The 21,863-nt window shown below is 43.2% G+C and overlaps 1 protein-coding gene across 4 annotated transcripts in view; it reads right to left on the reverse strand.

Moving 5' to 3' along the window:
• PTPN4 (protein tyrosine phosphatase non-receptor type 4) overlaps positions 1 to 21,863 on the reverse strand; it is a 340,947-nt gene that overhangs the window by 275,852 nt on the left and 43,232 nt on the right. Inside the window, exon 2 of one of the 4 annotated variants that reach the window (XM_030209951.1) lies at positions 3,227 to 3,266. The exons of the other annotated variants lie outside the window; for them this stretch is intronic. Within the exon in view, the coding sequence (XP_030065811.1) occupies positions 3,227 to 3,266 (40 nt within the window). The remainder of the gene's footprint in view (positions 1 to 3,226; positions 3,267 to 21,863) is intronic. 4 annotated transcript variants of the gene reach the window in all.

Here is a 21,863-nt window from a genome sequence, read left to right on the forward strand (position 1 = left end):
CTCAAGGAAGTGTAAACGACTCAGACTGCCGCCCAGAAGCCTCAGGGAGGTGAAAAGCCAGAGGATGCACCAACCAACTGATGTAGAACACTGAGACCAACTGAGGCAGAAAAAGAGGTATGGGCCAAACCAAGATCCCAGCCTCCAGCAATGAAGGAACAGTTCCCGGCATTACCACGCCTAGAGCTCCGCACTCCAGTGCACCAAGGTAAGAGACATCAGAAACACATACTGCAACATGTGAACCATCATGTTGGCCTACCGGAGAGCACCAAAGGAGGGATGCGGCAGAGTCCAAAGCATAAGGTAGAGATCATACTGAACGCCCGAAAGGGGTTTCCAAAGGCAACCCACTCCTTTCAAGAAGGGACCAGTTCCGCATGGAAAGCCAAGGATGAAAGCCACCATCGGCCCCAAAAACAAGACAAGGGAGTCAATTGGACCAGCAAGGAATCCAAGGCCACACCTTCTGGATCCCTGACGAAGAAACACCAAGAACTAAGTGAAAGAAGAGAAACTCTGCTCTCCACCCCAGCCTTCAAATGTACGCCACGCCTGGGCATATGCAGAGGAACCTGGGCGCCCACAGACCTGCAGCAGAAAACCCAGAATGGACTCGGAGCCTCCCCAAAAGTGGGAGCCCAACCCACAACACTTAGTACAAAGGAATGCACCCGAACCACTAGGGCAAGGCTCTACATCCCTCCTAGACAATCATGCCATAAGAACAACGAGAAAGAGAACTGTCATGAGGACCATTCCCTACCAAAACAGGCTCCAATCCTGCAGAAGACAAAGTGGAACACCAGCCCACAACTGCACCATCTGCACACCAAGGCTGGTGCAGACAGACTGGGGCAACCAAGACCACCTGTCCCTCTTGTGATGAGCCACTAGCCACCACAGACAGCCTATCATTGGAAAAAGGAAAGACAAATGGAAGCCCCACATCCGACCTCTGCTGAAGAAGCACAGCCAGACCTAGAGCACCTGCTTCTGCCGGCAATGGAAAAGCTGCAGAATCTAGGTGTGACCCCCAAGGTGCCACGAGATGGGACTCAGGGACTCACCAGGAGCAAAAAGACTCCGTTAGACAACTCCCTTGCTCCTGATTGAAAGAGGGCCTGCTGAGGAAGGTCGCCACCACACACAGGGCCCCCTCACAGTGTGCCGAGGAGGCTTTTGCGTCCAGACCAGGAGCAGCCTGGCCCCTAACACCAGTGGAATGCAGCACGGCCCCTCTGATTGAAAAAGTAGACCACCGTTGCCGCCCCGGTAGAGAACACCTGCACCGGGAGACCCTTCAGCAGCAGGGAAAAGACAGCCACCCTAAAGGATGCCATCCATGGTCCACAGCTCCCAATGCGTAATAGAACTCTGTGGAAGGGCAGCTGCGAGAACCCCCAGTGCATGCCCTGCCCGTAAGACTGACCCCAAGGCTACCGCTGGCTTAAACCCTGGAGACTGGGAATTACCGAAAGAGAAGGTAGAACCGCCATAGACACAGATACGCCCTCCTCCAGGGAGCCACGTCCCTGGCCACAGACATAGACCTCAGGGCCGGCACAGAGTCCCCGGCTCCAGGACGAAGCACACTGAGCATCAGATGGATCTGTCTCACCATTTTTTTTAAAAATCAAAACCAGCCACAAGTGCTCTTCAACTGCGGTTCTAAGGCAGGGTCCCCCCCCCCCAGTCCGCTCTCACCCCCCAAAATACCTCTCATCTCACATTCCCCCCCCCCCAGGCCAGGGGCTGTCCTGGAGCTGCACATGAGTACAATCCTGCACCGCCTGCTCTGTGTCCCAGGAAGCTGCTGCGATGAAAAACGCCAAAAAAACAGCCTGCCTTTTTTTTTCACAGCTTTAAAGTTGTCAGGCAGAACAAGAGAGCAGAGGGGACAACAGCGAGCACAGGGATCTACGGGAACCAGAGACAGGGATCTGGTACCACCAGATACGACTCCCACTAGATCATCACCCGCAAAGTTTGACTGGGAGACCAGTTGACCAATTGGGTCAGGGGCAGAGCCCCAGAACCAGGAGCAGAAAAGCATGTCTATCCACCTGCTGGAGATAGAAAACACTGGAGAACTGGGCAGGCTGGCTGAGGATAGTGGGAAGTAACGAAATGGAAATATCTGTTCCAGTCTGCCTGGGAAAAAGATTCACTTTTAGCAGGACAATGATCCTAAACTCAAAGCAAAAGCAACATTGGAGTGGCTCGGCAAGAAGAAAATAAATGTCCTTGAATGGCCCAGATGTAAATCCAATTAAAAAAAAAAATTCTGCAGCAATACTGAAGACTACAATCCACTAACAATCCACAGACTACCTGAAAGAGTTTTCCATAAAGGGTAATACACTGAGGTAGTTGTATAGGAACTGATTTTACAAGCCATTTAGATACCTAGTTTCCCAGCTGGGTAGCTAGGTTGGCAACTTTGAAAACGTACTGGCACTGACGAACTAACTTTAGTTACCTAGGTAGCTTAGGTTAGTCAGTTAATATTGGGCTGCCCCGAGTGGGGTTAGGTCTGGTGATAAAGGTTTAGTCAGCTAGCACAGCTTTTCAGCAATAGTAGGTTAAAAGACACCCAAACCTAGGCATTGCACTGTTGTCTTAAAATCTAGCCACCCAGATTTTGGCCATCAGACAGCTGTTTGGCTGAAAATATGTTTAAAATTAGCTAGTCACAATGTAGCTTGCCAATTCTAGTGCTCTTACCCTTCACTGAAAATGCATCCGATACCACTGTACTACATTTTATAGTCGGTTAAGCATTACTGCTTAGCCATAATAATTTGTTGATAATTCCTTTAAACTTTAATCTTACATATATTGTAGATCATTGCTCTTTGCCAGACTGTAAAAAGATATAGTAACCACACTACTTTATTAATGCACTTCAAAGCATAAAAACAAGGGTTAATAAATAAAAACAAAAATAAGACTATAAAACAAACCTTTTTACTGGACTAATTTAAGACACATTTTGACAAACTCACAGGGGCTTTAAAAAAAATCCTTCCTCGGGCCGGGACAGAATGAACAAAAGACAATACTAGAATATAAAAGTAAATCATACAACTCTGACTATGCAGAAAAATATATCTGCTCATGTACTAGTCAGAAGCTGAGAAACAAATCACGCTACAAAAAGAAAATAATGAAAACCCTCAAAACGGTGAAAATCATAAAGACCATGCAGAAGCAAAATCCCTACCTTACAGAGCAGCTGAAGAAAGAACTGCAAGGAATCCAAGCTAAAAAAATACAATACATTGCTATCAGAAAGAAGCAAAGAAAACTGGATTCTATCATCCACAGTCAGAGAACATCATCTCATCTCAGACCACTGGCGCTAAACCTGATAGAGAAGACATTTTTCAATAATCTGGACTCACCTCATGATTATGAAATTCAAGATTTACACAAACTGGAGAATAATGACAGTCACTAGGTTTTTGCAGACAAATTCCCACTGACTTCATTGATGGAAGTGTAAATCAAATGAGGATAATAAACCTAACCACCAATTACAACAGCAAAAGGTCTCGGTATACTCTGAGGGACTTTTCATATTGCCTTTCAAGTTGCCTTTCCAGTAAACCAGTAAATCTTTAAGTGGCTGTGTGACCTATGATCACAGCCAAATAAAACTGTGTGAACCCATGGCGGCGCAGAATAATGATGCACCTATGGGCAGGCCACCCAGGTCACGAGCCCAAACATGGATTTTGTGACCCCCATTTGGGGTTCTGACCCACAGTTTGTGAAGCACTGAAGTAAACTAAAAGAAATTCAACTTCAACTATATTTGATCTAGAAGAATTTTAGCTTTATCTAACTTCACCTGAAAGTACATTCCACGAAAGAATCACCAGCTCCAACAAACTTGGATACAATGCAAGGCCCAGGGGCCAGTGGCCCCTGAAGACTTCTGGGGCTGGCCTCATCACCATTCTGGCTTTTATTTCTTGCTACACACTCTCTCTCTACCCAAGCTCACAGCAGATTAAACGGGGAAGTAGATGGAAGGAACAGCCACGACAAGGCATTTCTGAATAGAAAAGAGAATGTATTTGGAAATGCCGACCTCCTTGAGGATATCCCCAATGAAAGTTTGAAGACAGGCTGTCAAGAACTCACATGGGATGATATTTGGTGGCTCTCCTTCAGCTCACTGGATCCAAAGTGACCCCCACTTAAAAATTAGGGAAGACCACTGACAGTTTCAGATAGAGGGTGAAATTGAAGCATTCCAGCAAACAGGAGAGAGTTCTGTACATCTCCCAAATAGAACGAATTGTCATTAAAAAAAAACCAAAGAACCTACAAAATAACCAAAACATTATCATCAAGCCTTAGCTAAAAAGAGGCTCTGTAACCATTATAGACACAACAAAGTACATACAAGGAGGGCACAGACAGCCCTTAAATACTATATACTACAGGAAACTGACTGAGGAACCAATACAGAAATATACTAAACAACTGAAAAATAATTAATTCATTTAAGTATTTATACACCACTTAGAACTAAGCGATTTACAGTTTCATTTTACAGGTATTGGGACTGTCCCTAGTTGGCTCACAATCTAAGTAGCACATTGTACTAATGCTGTACCTGGGGCAACAGAGGGTTACGTAGGGAATTGAACCTGGTTCCCCAGGATTTCAACCCACTGCTGACCATCAGGCCACTCCTCCACTCAACATATTACCAAAGCAAGTACAGATGTAGATTTATAAAGAGTATGCTTTGAACTCCTAGCACACCACACAAAACAGTTTCACACACAGCATCATGGACTTTCAGAACAAGTTAAAGATCATCAAGTAGCTACTGCCTGACACTTTCCTGGTCATAAGTACATAAGTACATAAGTAGTGCCATACTGGGAAAGACCAAAGGTCCATCTAGCCCAGCATCCTGTCACCGACAGTGGCCAATCCAGGTCAAGGGCACCTGGCACGCTCCCCAAACGTAAAAACATTCCAGACAAGTTATACCTAAAAATGCGGAATTTTTCCAAGTCCATTTAATAGCGGTCTATGGACTTGTCCTTTAGGAATCTATCTAACCCCTTTTTAAACTCCGTCAAGCTAACCGCCCGTACCACGTTCTCCGGCAACGAATTCCAGAGTCTAATTACACGTTGGGTGAAGAAAAATTTTCTCCGATTTGTTTTAAATTTACCACACTGTAGCTTCAACTCATGCCCTCTAGTCCTAGTATTTTTGGATAGCGTGAACAGTCGCTTCACATCCACCCGATCCATTCCACTCATTATTTTATACACTTCTATCATATCTCCCCTCAGCCGTCTCTTCTCCAAGCTGAAAAGCCCTAGCCTTCTCAGCCTCTCTTCATAGGAAAGTCGTCCCATCCCCACTATCCTTTTCGTCGCCCTTCGCTGTACCTTTTCCAATTCTACTATATCTTTTTTGAGATACGGAGACCAGTACTGAACACAATACTCCAGGTGCGGTCGCACCATGGAGCGATACAACGGCATTATAACATCCGCACACCTGGACTCCATACCCTTCCTAATAACACCCAACATTCTATTCGCTTTCCTAGCCGCAGCAGCACACTGAGCAGAAGGTTTCAGCGTATCATCGACGACGACACCCAGATCCCTTTCTTGATCCGTAACTCCTAACGCGGAACCTTGCAAGACGTAGCTATAATTCGGGTTCCTCTTACCCACATGCATCACTTTGCACTTGTCAACATTGAACTTCATCTGCCACTTGCACACCCATTCTCCCAGTCTCGCAAGGTCCTCCTGTAATCGTTCACATTCCTCCTGCGACTTGACGACCCTGAATAATTTTGTGTCATCGGCGAATTTAATTACAGTGGATGTAGATTTACTATACAGCAACATTTCGAGGGATGTAACATTCACACAGCAGCAAGTACAACACAAGCCACCTTACTGGGCGGACTAGATGAACCATACCGGTCTTTATCTGTCATCATTTACTATGTTACCATATCTCTCTATATAAAAAGCAACACCAACGTTCTATGAAGCCTCCAGCCGGAAGTGTGAAGGGGGCGAGATATCCGGTTTCCCTATGTGTCTGCCCCGCCCTCTCTGTAACACAATCAGTGAAGGAAAACAGCAGAGCACGAAATCAAATCGCTGGCTCTGTAACAGTGAAGGACTCAGAGGGGGGAGGGGAGAGAGGCCAGAGGGCAGGGACACACACACTCCCACATGTACATAAGTACATAAGTACATAAGTAGTGCCATACTGGGAAAGACCAAAGGTCCATCTAGCCCAGCATCCTGTCACCGACAGTGGCCAATCCAGGTCAAGGGCACCTGGCACGCTCCCCAAACGTTGAGGAATTTTTCCAGTCCATTTAATAGCGGTCTATGGACTTGTCCTTTAGGAATCTATCTAACCCCTTTTTAAACTCCGTCAAGCTAACCGCCCGTACCACGTTCTCCGGCAATGAATTCCAGAGTCTAATTACACGTTGGGTGAAGAAAAATTTTCTCCGATTCGTTTTAAATTTACCACACTGTAGCTTCAACTCATGCCCTCTAGTCCTAGTATTTTTGGATAGCGTGAACAGTCGCTTCACATCCACCCGATCCATTCCACTCATTATTTTATACACTTCTATCATATCTCCCCTCAGCCGTCTCTTCTCCAAGCTGAAAAGCCCTAGCCTTCTCAGCCTCTCTTCATAGGAAAGTCGTCCCATCCCCACTATCATTTTCGTCGCCCTTCGCTGTACCTTTTCCAATTCTACTATATCTTTTTTGAGATACGGAGACCAGTACTGAACACAATACTCCAGGTGCGGTCGCACCATGGAGCGATACAACGGCATTATAACATCCGCACACCTGGACTCCATACCCTTCTTAATAACACCCAACATTCTATTCGCTTTCCTAGCCGCAGCAGCACACTGAGCAGAAGGTTTCAGCGTATCATCGACGACGACACCCAGATCCCTTTCTTGATCCGTAACTCCTAACGCGGAACCTTGCAAGACGTAGCTATAATTCGGGTTCCTCTTACCCACATGCATCACTTTGCACTTGTCAACATTGAACTTCATCTGCCACTTGCACGCCCATTCTCCCAGTCTCGCAAGGTCCTCCTGTAATCGTTCACATTCCTCCTGCGACTTGACGACCCTGAATAATTTTGTGTCATCGGCGAATTTAATTACCTCACTAGTTATTCCCATCTCTAGGTCATTTATAAATACATTAAAAAGCAACGGACCCAGCACAGACCCCTGCGGGACCCCACTAACTACCCTCCTCCACTGAGAATACTGGCCACGCAATCCTACTCTCTGCTTCCTATCTTTCAACCAGTTCTTAATCCATAATAATACCCTACCTCCGATTCCATGACTCTGCAATTTCTTCAGGAGTCTTTCGTGCGGCACTTTGTCAAACGCCTTCTGAAAATCCAGATATACAATATCAACCGGCTCCCCATTGTCCACATGTTTGCTTACCCCCTCAAAAAAATGCATTAGATTGGTGAGGCAAGACTTCCCTTCACTAAATCCGTGCTGACTTTGTCTCATCAGTCCATGTTTTTGTATATGCTCTGCAATTTTATTCTTAATAATAGCCTCCACCATCTTGCCCGGCACCGACGTCAGACTCACCGGTCTATAATTTCCCGGATCTCCTCTGGAACCTTTCTTAAAAATCGGAGTAACATTGGCTACCCTCCAGTCTTCCGGTATTACACTCGATTTTAGGGACAGATTGCATATTTCTAACAGTAGCTCCGCAAGTTCATTTTTTAGTTCTATTAATACTCTGGGATGAATACCATCAGGTCCCGGTGATTTACTACTCTTCAGCTTGCTGAACTGACCCATTACATCCTCCAAGGTTACAGAGAATTTGTTTAGTTTCTCCGACTCCCCCGCTTCAAATATTCTTTCCGGCACCGGTGTCCCCCCCAAATCCTCCTCGGTGAAGACCGAAGCAAAGAATTCATTTAATTTCTCCGCTACGGCTTTGTCCTCCTTGATCGCCCCTTTAACACCATTTTCGTCCAGCGGCCCAACCGACTCTTTGGCCGGTTTCCTGCTTTTAATGTATCTAAAAAAGTTTTTACTATGTATTTTTGCACACAGAAGAAAACATTGCTAGCCCCCGTTTCATTTGCATCAGAAACGGGGCTTTTTTACTAGTTTCTATATAAATGGAATAACTGCACGTGACGACATTTCTAAAGGCATCTACTCTGGACCAGAAACTATCACAAAAGTAATTAAATTAATCCTAACACTCCACCACTTCAACTTCAATAAGGACATCTATCTACAAATCAGGCACACTGGAAGAAACATCTTTTAATAAATATCAAACCAAATATTACTGGTATATTGATAACATTTTTAAGATTAGACTGAGGGAAAAAGGACTCTTAATTTCACAACTCTTAATCCTTCCTATTGTTCAATCAAATTCAAAATAAATCACTCCACAAAAAGACAGTATATGCACCATCCAAAATCCTGACTGAATCCTTTAAACCATAAAGTTACAATGTCAAAATATGTCCAGGAAGATTGCTTCTTTATTTAAAACACCCAGGTAAAATATCCCGTAATACATAGCAGTGTCCCCCCATTGTTGCGACATAATAGAGACCTGGGAAAACTGAGAAAAATAAAAAAAGGCCTACAGCTACTACTTCAGGAGGATGAGTTACTGAAAGAGGTGTTCCCTGCTCTGCTAATATTGGCCTTCCAATAACCACTCAATTGGAAGGGAAAACAGCAAGCCTGTGAAGAGCAGGAAAGAAAAATCTGTTGCAACAGTCCACACCGCACCCATCTTATTTTGAAGGCAGAGAATACTGACAAGTTCCTTAAGCAGCTGATAATGTCACTGGAAAGTTCCAGGTTCTCTGCCTCCATCTGCTTAAAGGGAACATAAACCATTGGTCTGGTCTGATCTAGTAGAAAAAAGAAAGAAAAATTAGTAAAAAGTAAGCTACTAACACAAGCTTAAAAAAAAAAAGGGAAGAAAATGGCACAAATCTGCAATATAGTGTGAGGAAGTGATGCCACCAACTGGTATGGCTGCCTAGCCTCGTTGCTCCCGCTTCATCGCACCAAATTTAATGCTATCCATAGGCATCAGCACTCCTAGTTAAAGGTTATTTACACCCTCTCTGTTGGGTTTGCAAGTCAGATGGCTCAGCAACTTAAAACTACAGCAAAGCAAGAAGTAGTTAAGTAGTCTACATGATCCATAGGTAAGACCAGATCTCGCTCGCCATGTGTCTCCTGCATATGAGTCAGCCTCGGAAGCTGAAGCAGATGCTTCAGCTTTGGAGTGGTTGGAGGACACTACTAAATATGGAGCCCCTGTGAGCTGAAGAAATATTTCTGCAAGTTCCTACAGGAGTTGAAAACCATGAGGGGTGACTTTTCTAGATAAAATTGATTCCCTGCATTGTGATATAGACGAGCTGGGGGACAAAAGTGGAAGAGCTGGAAGCTAAAAATTGATGAGAATGCAGAGGAACTTATGGAGCACGTTATCTGGTAAACTGGATGAGACGCTTTACAAACTTGGCAATTTAGAGAATAGGGGTTGTCGAAAGAATCTGAGTTCTCAGGAAGTCCAGAAGTTAGCAAGAAAGAGGTTACTCTTTCCATCGTGCAGCTTCTATACTCCCTGCTTTTGGGCCCTGATCTGGGTCATGATACCATTCTGTTGGAGCACGCCCATAGAGAACTTGGCTTACCACCAAATAACAGACAGAGATATCATGGTACGATTTGTCAGCTACACAGATTAGGGACCAATTTTGAGTCAAGCACATCAAACTACTCAACTTAAATATGATAATGCTGTTATACAAGTCTATCAGGATCTATAGTCTTTTACACTACTTCAGCAAAAAGCGCTGAAACCTGCCTTGGAAGTCCTCACAAAGAACAATATCTCATACCGGTGGGGCTTTCTCTGTTCTTTATGCTTTGTGTTGACCATGAAATCACATTGTGTTAGGACACTAGAAGCAAGTGTTGACCAGGAAATCATATTGTGTTAGGACACTAGAAGCAGCAAAACGTTTTTTGCATGAGGTGGGCTCGATCACTACTTCCTCAGCTCCTACAGCTTCGAAAACTAAATAACTGAAATGGCAGCATGTGCAAAGCAAGAATGTGAAACACAACAGTGTACCACTAGTGACACATTTTGATGTGGAGCAATCTCAGCCTCCCCCCTCCCCCCCAAAATCCTGCTTCGCATTCCCTCGACACCGATTAAGATTAGGTCAAATCCTCTCTCTTCTTCCAGGAGGAATGGGAAGATGATGGCTTTCAATGGGCTCTACTTATGTCTGATGCTGAGGGTGACTGAGATACTCTCAATGTCAGTGTATTCCCAGTGTCCTATTCAGCTCCTGAATCCATGGACACTGATATTTCCAATGCTTATGCCGCTGGACAAGTCTCATTACCAAAGTGCCTTTCACTTTGCTTCTCTCTACCACATCCCTCTTTTTGACATCTGTAAACAGCGAATACAATGAGATCATGGTCAGGTCCTTTGCATTCCGAGTACTATGAATGGGTATGCATAATGGATACGGTATCGTTGCACTAGGAACATCTCTTGAAGCCACTGAGGGTCTCCTTTTGGGACATATCTTTTGGAAATAGCTGCAGAAAAATCATATGACTTGATGGTGACAAAAATAGCTCAACGCCTAAAAATGGCCCAGACCAAGCTAACACACAAAAAAAGAAAGAAAACTTGAAAAATAAGGAAAACCCTATGAAGCAACTGGGTACTTGCAAAAAAATCTTAGGTGACAGCAACAAAAGCAATTACGAACATAATAACTGAAGTTAGGGCACTAAGGCTCCCGCAATGAAAAACCAATGGGCTCTGCAATAATGATCAGTCTGAGAAGACCCCAAGTAACAGTGGCAGACAATAACTGGCATGTACTGAGTGGTGAGACTACCCAAAGGCTTCTGGAAAAACTGTTCCAAGCTTCGTCATGACGTCACATATACATGAGGATTTACAGTATTGCTTGTCCTTGGGAAAACAATTTCTCCAATATGCTTTAAATGGGCTAATAGTTTCACTGAGTGATCCTAAGTTTTAGTACTACGTAGAAGTGTAAACAACTGTCCCCTACTAACCTATCCAACCTCACTCAGAATTTCTGTAGTCCCTTTATCATGTCCTTTCAGCCGTCTTTTCTCCCAGTTGAAGAGCCCTAACCTGTTCAGCCTTTAACAGAAGAGCTTTTCCCCTTTAATAGTTTGTCTTTCTCTGTATCTATTTTAGCAGTCTAGTTATGCTATATATTTTCTCAGACAGAGTGACCACACTGCACACTGTGCTTAAAGTGTGGTCACAGAATGAATCAATACAGAAGCATTACGATTAAGGTTACCAGATTTTTGGTTTGCAAATCTGGATCACCTGAGCAAGGTCAGCAGAGCAGGGCCTCCCCAGGGAAATATTCTACTATAAAAATTATAAATTTACTAAAAATATTCTATGATTTTATAACTTAAAAGTACATTCTTTAAGTTGCTTAACACAAAACAGCATCCAATACCAAAGTCTTAGGCTGGGTGATATGTACCACATAAGAGAATTGATTATGCAATAAAAAATCCAGGTCAGATCACAAAATCCAGCCGTTCAACATCTAACATTATGTAGAGCATATGTTCAGGTTCTGGAACTCTGAACTAGGTCTCAAACCAATTTTAAGTGGATGAGTTATCTATCAGATGAGAGTTAGGTAATTCTGGTCCTTGAGAGCCTCAAGCAGGACAGGTTTTCAGGATATCCACAATGAATATGCAGGAGATAAATTTGCATACCAAGAAGGAAATACATGTAAATCTATCTCATGCATAGCCATTGTGGATATCATGAAAATCTGATCTGCCTGGGGCTCTTGAGGACCAAAATTGCCTACTCCTGTATCAGCTGCCTTGGTTTTATTATTCAGCATCTCTCTCTTTTTGTTTCATTTTTTCCTTTTCTCTGATGTCTTCCTCCTTTTTCTTTCTTGTTTCAGTTCCATCTCTTCCTTCTTCATATCTTTTCTTCACCAGTTATTTGAATACTTTTCCTTCTCCATGTACGTTTCTAACTTTTCCCCTGATGCTCTCCTCTTTTCCCATCTTTCCTACACTACTTCCAAGCCCTCATCTCTCACCTCACGAGTTCTCTTACGCTTCTCATCTGCTTGTTCTAGCATTTTATTTCCACATTTTCTCCATTCTTCCTACGAGTACTCTCTTACTCCTTTTCACATTCTCCCTCTCCCCTTCTGACACTCTTCCCCTGTGGCCCAGGGTCTCCTCCTCTCTCTCCATTACCCTCTGACTCAATCCAGCACCTCTACCTCTCTCTTCCTCCTTCCAGTCCAGCACCTCCATCCATCTCTCTTTCCTCTTCCCTCTGACTCGACTCAGCATCTCTACCTTACTCTCCTCCACTTGCAGTCCAGCATCTTTACTTCTCTCTCCTTCCATCCTCACAGCTCCTTCCTATTTGCTCTGGTGTTCATATTAAAAAGGAACAGTGACAGGCTGCAGCATCTGCACTCTATCCAGGTCCTGCCCCCTCTGATGCACGCTTCCTGTAACCATGAGGGTGGGGACCCAGCAAAGACTTGCTGTGGAGCTTGAATGGAGACTCTGTAGTGCATCACTGTTCTTTTTAATGCCGACACTAGAGGGAAGTTTGAAAAAAGGTGGCAAGAGAGGAGATGCTGGACTATGTGGGAGAAGATAGGCAGGGCAATGCTACGTCCATGCTAAACTTCAATACAGCATCTCTGTTCCCTTTACAAAAATCAGGGACAGAAATTTACAAAAATGGATCATGCTGGGGATACATGTTTAAAATCAAGAACAATCCTCAGAAACCAAAGATGTCTGGTAATCTTAATTATGATATTCTACATTTTATTCTCCATTCCTTGCCAAAACATTTGTAACATTCTATTTGCTTTTTTCACTGCTGCCACAAACTGAGCTGAAGATTTCAATGTCTTGACTCCAAGATCCTTATACTGGATGGCTACTCTACTACTACTACTTAACATTTCTAGAGCGCTACTAGGGTTACGCAGCGCTGTACAATTTAACAAAGAGAGACAGTCCCTGCTCAAAGAGCTTACAATCTAATAGACAAGTGAACGGTCAGTCCGATAGGGGCAGTCAAATTGGGGCAGTCTGGATTCACTGAACAGTAAGGGTTAGGTGCCGAACGCAGCATTGAAGAGGTGGGCTTTAAGCAAAGACTTGAAGACGGGCAGGGAGGGGGCTTGGCGTAAGGGTTCAGGAAGGTTGTTCCAAGAATAGGGTGAGGCGAGGCAGAATGAGCGGAGTCTGGAGTTGGCGGTGGTGGAGAAGGGTACTGAGAGGAGGGATTTATCCTGTGAACGGAGGTTACGGGCGGGAACGTAAGGGGAGATGAGGGTAGAGAGGTAGTGAGGGGCAGCAGACTGAGTGCATTTGTAGGTAAGAAGGAGAAGCTTGAATTGAATGCGGTATCTGATCGGAAGCCAGTGAAGTGACCTGAGGAGAGGGGTGATATGAGTATATCGGTTCTGGCGGAATATGAGACGTGCAGCAGAGTTCTGAACAGACTGAAGGGGGGATAGATGGCTAAGTGGGAGGCCGGTGAGGAGTAAGTTGCAGTAGTCCAGGCGAGAGGTAATGAGAGCGTGGACGAGAGTTCGGGTGGTGTGTTCAGAGAGGAAAGGGCGAATTTTACTGATGTTAAAGAGGAAGAAGCGACAGGTCTTGGCTATCTGCTGGATATGCGCAGAGAAGGAGAGAGAGGAGTCAAAGATGACTCCGAGGTTGCGGGCAGATGAGACGGGGAGGATGAGGGTGTTATCAACTGAGATAGAAAGTGGAGGAAGAGGAGAAGTGGGTTTTGTACTACTCCTAGTATGTACCCAGGATTGCACGCTTATATTTATTTCTTTTACTTCACTTTTGTCCAAAGCGGGTAACAAACATATATAAAAAATAAAAACATGAATATATATAACCATCATTAAAACAATGATAATCAATCAACAGCGATCTACTTTATTCTTCTAGAAAGACCTTCACAAAGTAATAAGTCTTCAAAAGACGTTTAAATTGCTGAATATTTTCACAAGATCTCAAATATCCTGGCAAAGCATTCCACAAGAATGGGACCAGCAACTGAGAGCGCTCACATCTTTGCCTCTATATAATGATAAGACACTGAAGGTGGCAATCAAAGTTTCTGGGATGTCTCAGATCGTAATGCACAGCCTGGTACGTACATTTTCAATGTATTGCAGAAATAAGCAGGTACAGTCATATATACACTGATGAATTAATACAAGAACTTTAAATAAAACTCTATACATAACCAGAAGACAATGTAATCTTTTTAAAACTGGAGTTATATGTTCTGATTTTGAAACTCCCGTAATCAGTCATGCAGCAGCATTCTGAGCAACCTATAGAGCCTGACACCAAAAAGAAGAAATATCTAGAAATAAAGAATTTAAAAAAATCAATTTTTGTTAATACCAGGCTCTGCACGATCATTCAGAAGCCCTGCGATGTCACCATGCCCTTCAATTTACTTAAAACCCGAAGCTGAATAAAAGATGCAGAAATTACATGAGCTACCTGTCTTTGCATCGCCAAATTACTATCTAAAAAGACTCCAAAATTACAAAAAGAAGATTTAACTTTTGTCTGCTCTCCTCGATATTCAAAAGTCATTAAGAATGATGGATCTAATATTCTACCCACATACATGACTTCCGTTTTCATAATATTTAATGACAGTTTACTTTGTTCCATCCAATTCCCAATTTCATCTAAAATTTTCTTTAACTTCAATGATGGATCACAGCAACCATTCTCAAGTGAAAAGAAGAACTGCACATCATCTGCATAAATTCTACAAGAAACTTGCAAACTCTGAAATACTTTCTCCCAAGGGATACCATAAATAGATGAAACAAGACTGCCGATAATGCGGATCCCTGTGGTACTCCTCGTGAAACTGAAAAGCAAGCAGAGACTGATTCCTGTACTTTAACATGGAATGTTCTACCTTGCAAGTAGGAACAAAACCATGACAACACATGATCATGAATACCAAAACCAGACTATACATTAAGTAAAAGCTGATGGTCAATGGTATCAAATGCAGATGCAATACCCAATGTTAACAGCACAAAAACAAGGATTCTGGTCCATGTCAATTCTCAGCTCATCCAACACTGATAAAAGTAAAAAAACAAAAAACAAATAAACCACACTATGATCTGATCTGAAACCAAATTGATAACCATCAAACAGATGTCTTTCCTCCACAAATTCTATTAGCTGTTGTAAAACAGCCTTCTTAATTGCATTTGTTAAAAACGGCAAGACAGAAATTGGCCTGAAATTATTCAAAATTTTGGCATTTAATGATTTTTTTAAACAAAGGTTTCACTGTCACTTGCTTAATGTCCTTCCTGTAAAGATTTATTAACCAAAATTTAAAAAACAAAACAAAAAAAAGACCAATCACATCAAACATTAATCTGAATTTTATATAAGAACATGGATCTAAAAAGATGACAGATAGACGCAAGGGACGTCTTAATCCCAATGCAGAGGAATGGATACATTTGGAAAGTTTTTTTGATAGGGGAAATTTAATGAAGAGGGTGGGATAAACCAAAGAAATAAGAGAAGGGGAGTGAGGGGGGAAGGGGAGGGGGTAGGGGGAGAAAAAGAGGTTTGCGGAAAACGTTTGCATATTTGTAAGTTGAAATGTTGAGGGAACCTGAGGTTCCGGAATGTTGTCAACCTGTTTGATTAATAAAATTTATAAATGAAAAAAAAAAAAAAAAGAACATGGATCTAAAAGAGCTTTGGTTGGTGACAGACTTTTCACATAGTCCTCAATTCATTTCTCATCTACTTCTGAAAAACTACACTAAGCATTATCAACTCGATCCTCCACTAGTATTGGTAATATTAAATTACCAGATCCCACTCATGATGTCTGATGTTTCTGATTTAGCCACACTGCACATGCTTGAGGATCTAGATTCTAGGTCTGACCATCATTTACCCCATTCACCAAGAAATTTACAGTATGAAACAACAGAAAGGCAGGCAGTCCGCCAAATCCAATATGGAAGATAAAACAACAAGGCAGACCTTGTAAGAAACACAGTCTTTATTACTAGATTAAAAGCTCCCAGAATTTCAACACAAAATGCCCGACATGGCCATGTTTCGCCAGTACAAATGGCTGCATCAGGGGCAGTAGATCACTGTACATGAAAATATTACAGACGGAACAAAGAATTACGTATACGTTTAAAACAGTAACACCACATGGTTTGAACCAAGAACTTGATTTTGCTGTATTTCTGTGATATCTGATGGTTTCTTCATGCATTCTCTGTCTGGCACGGCTCACACTGTATCACTGTTTTACCTGTAGATGGCTGTTTGGACTGACTCTGTTGGTTTCATCATTTTTTATCACATACTGTGCATTTTAGATTTACTGTTGTTTATAATGTTTGTGGGAGATGGCTTACCCTGATTTTTAATTGCAATTTTTTTATGTTTTATTTTTGATCTTATGGGCTGGTAGGATCCATATTTAGCTGTTTTATCTGATTTTTAGTAGTTTTTGGACCTTTTTAGGAGCTTTAAAGATGCTCTTCATGTGTTTTAAGGACTCTCTGATACTCAGATTTCTTCTGTGGTTGGAATGCATTTATGACACCATTCAAACTCACTGATATCATTGGAACACATCATTATGCCCTCCATGCATTCCACAACTTTTAAAAAAAAATTTTTTTTTCTGTTTTAAGGACTTTTTAAGATTTTTTTTTTGCAGCAATTTTAGTTGTTATGGGTCCTAGAACATCTCAGGATGTTCATTTTACATTTTGATTTTTAATCATTTTAACGATTTTCCACAGATGTAAGTACTGGCTTTTTTTTTTTTTTTTTTTTGGTTTAAGGACACTCTCAAGCTGTTTTTAGTTGTTCTGCATTTCAGACACTTTTTTTTTTTTTTAACTGGATTTGAACCAAATATCTTTTGTTTTAAACTGTTTTTTAAGGTCATTTTTGACACAAATTATGTATGCATGACCTCAGCATACATGTACGTTAGGAAGACAAAGTAAGTTTGTTTTCACTGCATTTTCACGAGACACTGATCCCAGAATCAGTAAACATACTGAGCATTTTTAATGGATTTTCCTTCTTTTTAGTCTTTAGTCTAGTGAAGCTGTGGTGTTTCTGTTTCCTTTTTTTAGTGCATGCTATGTTTTAACAGCTGCACCAGCCAGGCTGTTTTTGGAATTTTCAGCGGGGTAAGCCTCTCTGATTGTTTTTACTATTTTACCCTTAAACCTTGTTTTAGCACCCAAACATTAGGTTTCAGTATGATGCTATTGTTAAAGGTTCTTTTGAGAGTTCCTCTTATGCTTTTAAAGTTTATTTATTATATTTTTTACAAGGAATTTCTTGACTACATATAGAATGATTTTATTTTCATTTGGAGTGACCTACTGCCCCCGATGCAGCCATTTGTACTGGTTAAACATGGCCATGTCAGGCATTTTATGTTGAAATTCTGGGAGTTATTAATTTATTAATAAAGATTGTAGGGTCCTTTTACAAAGGCGTGCTAAAAAATGGCTTGTGGTAGTGTAGGCGGTTTGTGGGCGCACGACGATCCATTTTAGCACGCCTGTAAAAAAAAAAAAAAAGGCTTTTTAAAATTGTTGAAAATGGACATGCAGCAAAATGAAAATTGCCACGCAACCATTCTGGGTCCGAGACCTTACCGCCAGACATTGACCTAGCGGTAAAGACTCACGTGGTAACTGGGTGGTAATGACCTACGTGCACCAAATACCACTTGGCGTGAGTCCATTACGCGCACTCGAAAATAGAAATTTTTTCTCAGACACGCATATCGGACGCGCGCCAAAAATGAAATTACCACAAGAGCCACGCGATAGTTGGGCGGTAACTCCATTTTGGCGCGCGTTGGGAGCTCGTAGATGCTTACGCAGCTTAGTAAAAGGACCCCTGTGTTCTTATAAGGTCTGCCTTGTTGTTTTATCTTCAGTGTGAAACAACTCCTTAGGTTTATTCAATGTTTTGATCATAACTATTTCTTACTTCTTCACAAAACCCTCTATATTCTACTAATTTAATCTTATATGACTCTGTCATCATTATCTCTAGTCCTTTTCTATGCTCACTCTGATCATCTTAGTTCAACTCTAATTTGTCTTAAAGCTAGTGTATACCAACAACAAAAGTCCCCAGAGCTTTTAACTTTAATCATCTGTATTGGGGCAACAGAGTCTAAAGACTCTGATAAAGTCTTGCTCCAATATTCCACCATACATTCTTGATTCATATCACCAGCAGCCGCTAGATTTTCTAAAAAAAATAAACCTTTTTCAAATCTGCAATATCAAATTTTGGAGTAATAGGCAACAATCTTCTTTTATTCTTCTTACAATTTAGATCATTCTACTGAAAATCAAACATTATCAATGAATGACCTGACCAAGCACTATCTTGAACAGTAGATGATGCTATTAGAGACTGAAATAAATTTGGTGAGACAGAAACTAAATCCAACATATGGCCAGCACTATGTGTAGGTCCTTTAACAACCTGTTTGAACAAAAATTGCTCTAAAATCAGACTCCATACCCTTTGTTGTGATGATAATTCATCAACGGGTATCTCTCCTGGAACATTAAAATCACCTAAAATACATACTTTCTGAAGATCAATCAACAAAGAAGATACACATTCTTAAAAAGGTGAACAATCAGCCAATATTTTACCTGGTGGGCAGTAAAACAAACAAAAAACAATAGATCTACCTTCAATTACTAAAAGTTCTGCAAACTCAAGAGACTCTGCATAATGCATTTTAAAAGCCAAAGACTTCTTTAAAAAAAATAACCACCCATCCTCCTCTATGGAAAAATTCATTCTTACCTGATAATTCTCTTTCCATTTGTCCCAACAGATCAATCCAGAGACTTGTGGGTTGTGTCCCTCTACCAGCATGTGGAGACAGAGAGAACCTAAGAGGTTTGCTATGTGTGGACCTGTGCAGCCAGCTGAACCTCAGTATGAACGATAATACCAAAGCAGTGGAATGGAAACAATAGAAAACTCTCCTGACATTGTCAGACCAATGGCCCAACATACTTCCACCACTTCTATATTTATTTATTTTATTTTTTAATCAAACAAAGGAACATTCAGAACAACAGAACCCAATAAAAACTAACCAACCGCAGCAAAACCGCAGACTGTAAACCCAGGGGGGGTGACCGCTGGATTTATCTGTTGGGACTAATGGAAAGAAAATTATCAGGTAAAAATTCATTTTTCCTTCCATGGCGTCCCACAGATCAATCCAGAGACTTGTGGGATGTACCCAATAAGTCCTCAAGTAGGGCAGGACACCCCCAACCTGGCAGAAATCACCAACGAGCCAAACACCACATCTTGACAAGCTGCCACATCCACCCGATAATGACGAGTGAATGTATGGACCAAAGCCCACATAGCTGCCCTGTAGATATCTTCCAGAGAAACCAAACAGGACTCTGCATAGGAGGAAGCTTGAGCTCACGTAGAATGAGCACGAACTTGCAAAGGAGCTTGCTTGCCCAATGCCACATATGCCGAAGAGATGGCCTCCCGCAACCAACGGGCTATGGTGGCCTTGGACGCCATATGGCCCTTCTTACTGCCTCCAAAAAGGACAAAGAGATGGTCAGAAAGACGAAATTCATTCGTCACCTCCAAATACCTGAGAACAGCCTGTCTCACGTCGAGGCAGCGAAGAGCCTGGAATTGCTCAGGGTAATCTTCCCAGCGGAAGGCCAGCAAATGCAGGGACTGCCCCAAGTGGAAATGAGAAACCACCTTGGGCAAAAACGAAGGAACTGTCCTAATCGATACCCCCTCCTCCATAAAACGCAGGAAGGGGTCTCTGCAAGAAAGGGCCTGCAACTCTGAAATTCTCTTAATGGCTACTAGGAAAATCGCCTTCAAGGTGAGATCCTTAATCGTAATCCCCGATAAGGGTTCGAAAGGAGGACAGAAGCGCTTTGAGAACTAGATTAAGGTTCCAGGATGGCAGAACTGGCACATGAGGAGAGCACAAACGATTTACGCCCCTCAAGAAACGAACCACATCCGGTTAGGAGGTGATGGATGTCCCCCCCCCCCCCCCCCCCCGAAGCCGGCCTCTAAAACATGCCAGAGCTGCCACCTGCACCTTAAGATAACTGAACGAGAGTGATTTTTGTAGAGCCTCCTGAAGAAACGTGAGGATAACCAATACTGAAGCCAAAGCCGCTGACAATCCCGAACTTGGACACCACGAATCGAAGGTACGCCACACCCTAGCATAAGCTATCGAGGTGGATCTTTTCCGAGCCTATAGCATTGTAGCGATAACCGCGTCCGGGTACCCATTTCTTCTCAACCTCGCCCTTTCAAGGGCCAGGCCGTAAGAGAAAAGGGAGAGGGATCCTCCATCGTGACTGGCCCCTGCAGCAGGAGACCGTCCTGCGCTGGTAGCAGAAAAGGACGATCGAACAGAAGCCTGATCACATCTGCGTACCAGGGTTGTCTGGGCCAATCTGGGACCACTAGGATCACTCGACCGGGATGACTGGCAAACCGAGTCAGTAACCTGCCCACCATTGGCCATGGGAGAAAGGCATAGAGCAGGCCCCTGGGCCAAGATTGAAGAAGGGCATCAATGCCTTCTGAGCACAGCTCTCGTCCCCTGCTGAAGAAACAGGGAACCTTCACATTGAATGCGGTGGCCATTAAGTCCATCTCTGGCATCCCCCAACGGGCAGTTATCTGATCGAAGTCCAGAGGGGAGAGCGTCCACTCCCCCGGCTCCAACTGGTGGTGACTGAGAAAGTCCGCTTGCACATTCTGTGACCTCGCTATATGAGCCGCTGTCAAGAAAGAGAGATGAGTCTCTGCCCAACGGCAGATCAGAGCCGCCTTGCGCGCTAGGGGAGCACTCCTGATGCCCCCCCTGACAGTTCACGTAGGCGACCTGGGCAACCGCGGAGAAGAGACAGAAACTCCCAAAGGGCCAGACGAATTTCCCGTAACTCCAAGCAGTTGATGGACCATGACGCCTCCGTCGAAGTCCAAACGCCCTGGGCTGTCTGTTGCAGGCAATGAGCCCCCCAGCCAGACAGTGACGCATCCGTAGTCACTATCTTATAGTCCAGGGTTGCCGGAGGAATGCCTGATACCAGATTCTTTTGAATGAACCACCAGTGCATGATTGTTTGAAGACAAGCCGAACATGTACTACTACTTAACATGTCACCCGAACTTCGTAATCCTCCGAGAGCGGAGACCAACCAGAAGGTGCCAATGGAGGGGGGCGCATGTGAGTTATGGCCCACTTTACCACATCCAAGGTGGAGGCCATGGAACCTAGAACTTGTACATAGTCCCAAGCCAGCGGGTTCGGAGTTTGAAACAGCGCTCGAAACTGAGCCTGTAACCGCTGTGCTCGAGCTGAAGGAAGAGAAACTATCCCTGTTTGGGTATCGAAGCACACCCCCAAGTATTCCAGCATTTGGAAAGGCGTTAGGATGCACGTCGGGAAACTGATCCCCCAACCAAGCAACTGAAGCAACCCGACAACTTTGTCGGTTGCCCGTCGACTCTCCTCGAAAGAAGACGCCTGCACAAGCCGGTCGTCTAGATAGGGATGGACCTGAATCCTTTCTTTCCCGAG

The sequence above is a fragment of the Microcaecilia unicolor genome, chromosome 7 (assembly GCF_901765095.1).
Source record: "Microcaecilia unicolor chromosome 7, aMicUni1.1, whole genome shotgun sequence".
NCBI lineage: Eukaryota > Metazoa > Chordata > Amphibia > Gymnophiona > Siphonopidae > Microcaecilia > Microcaecilia unicolor.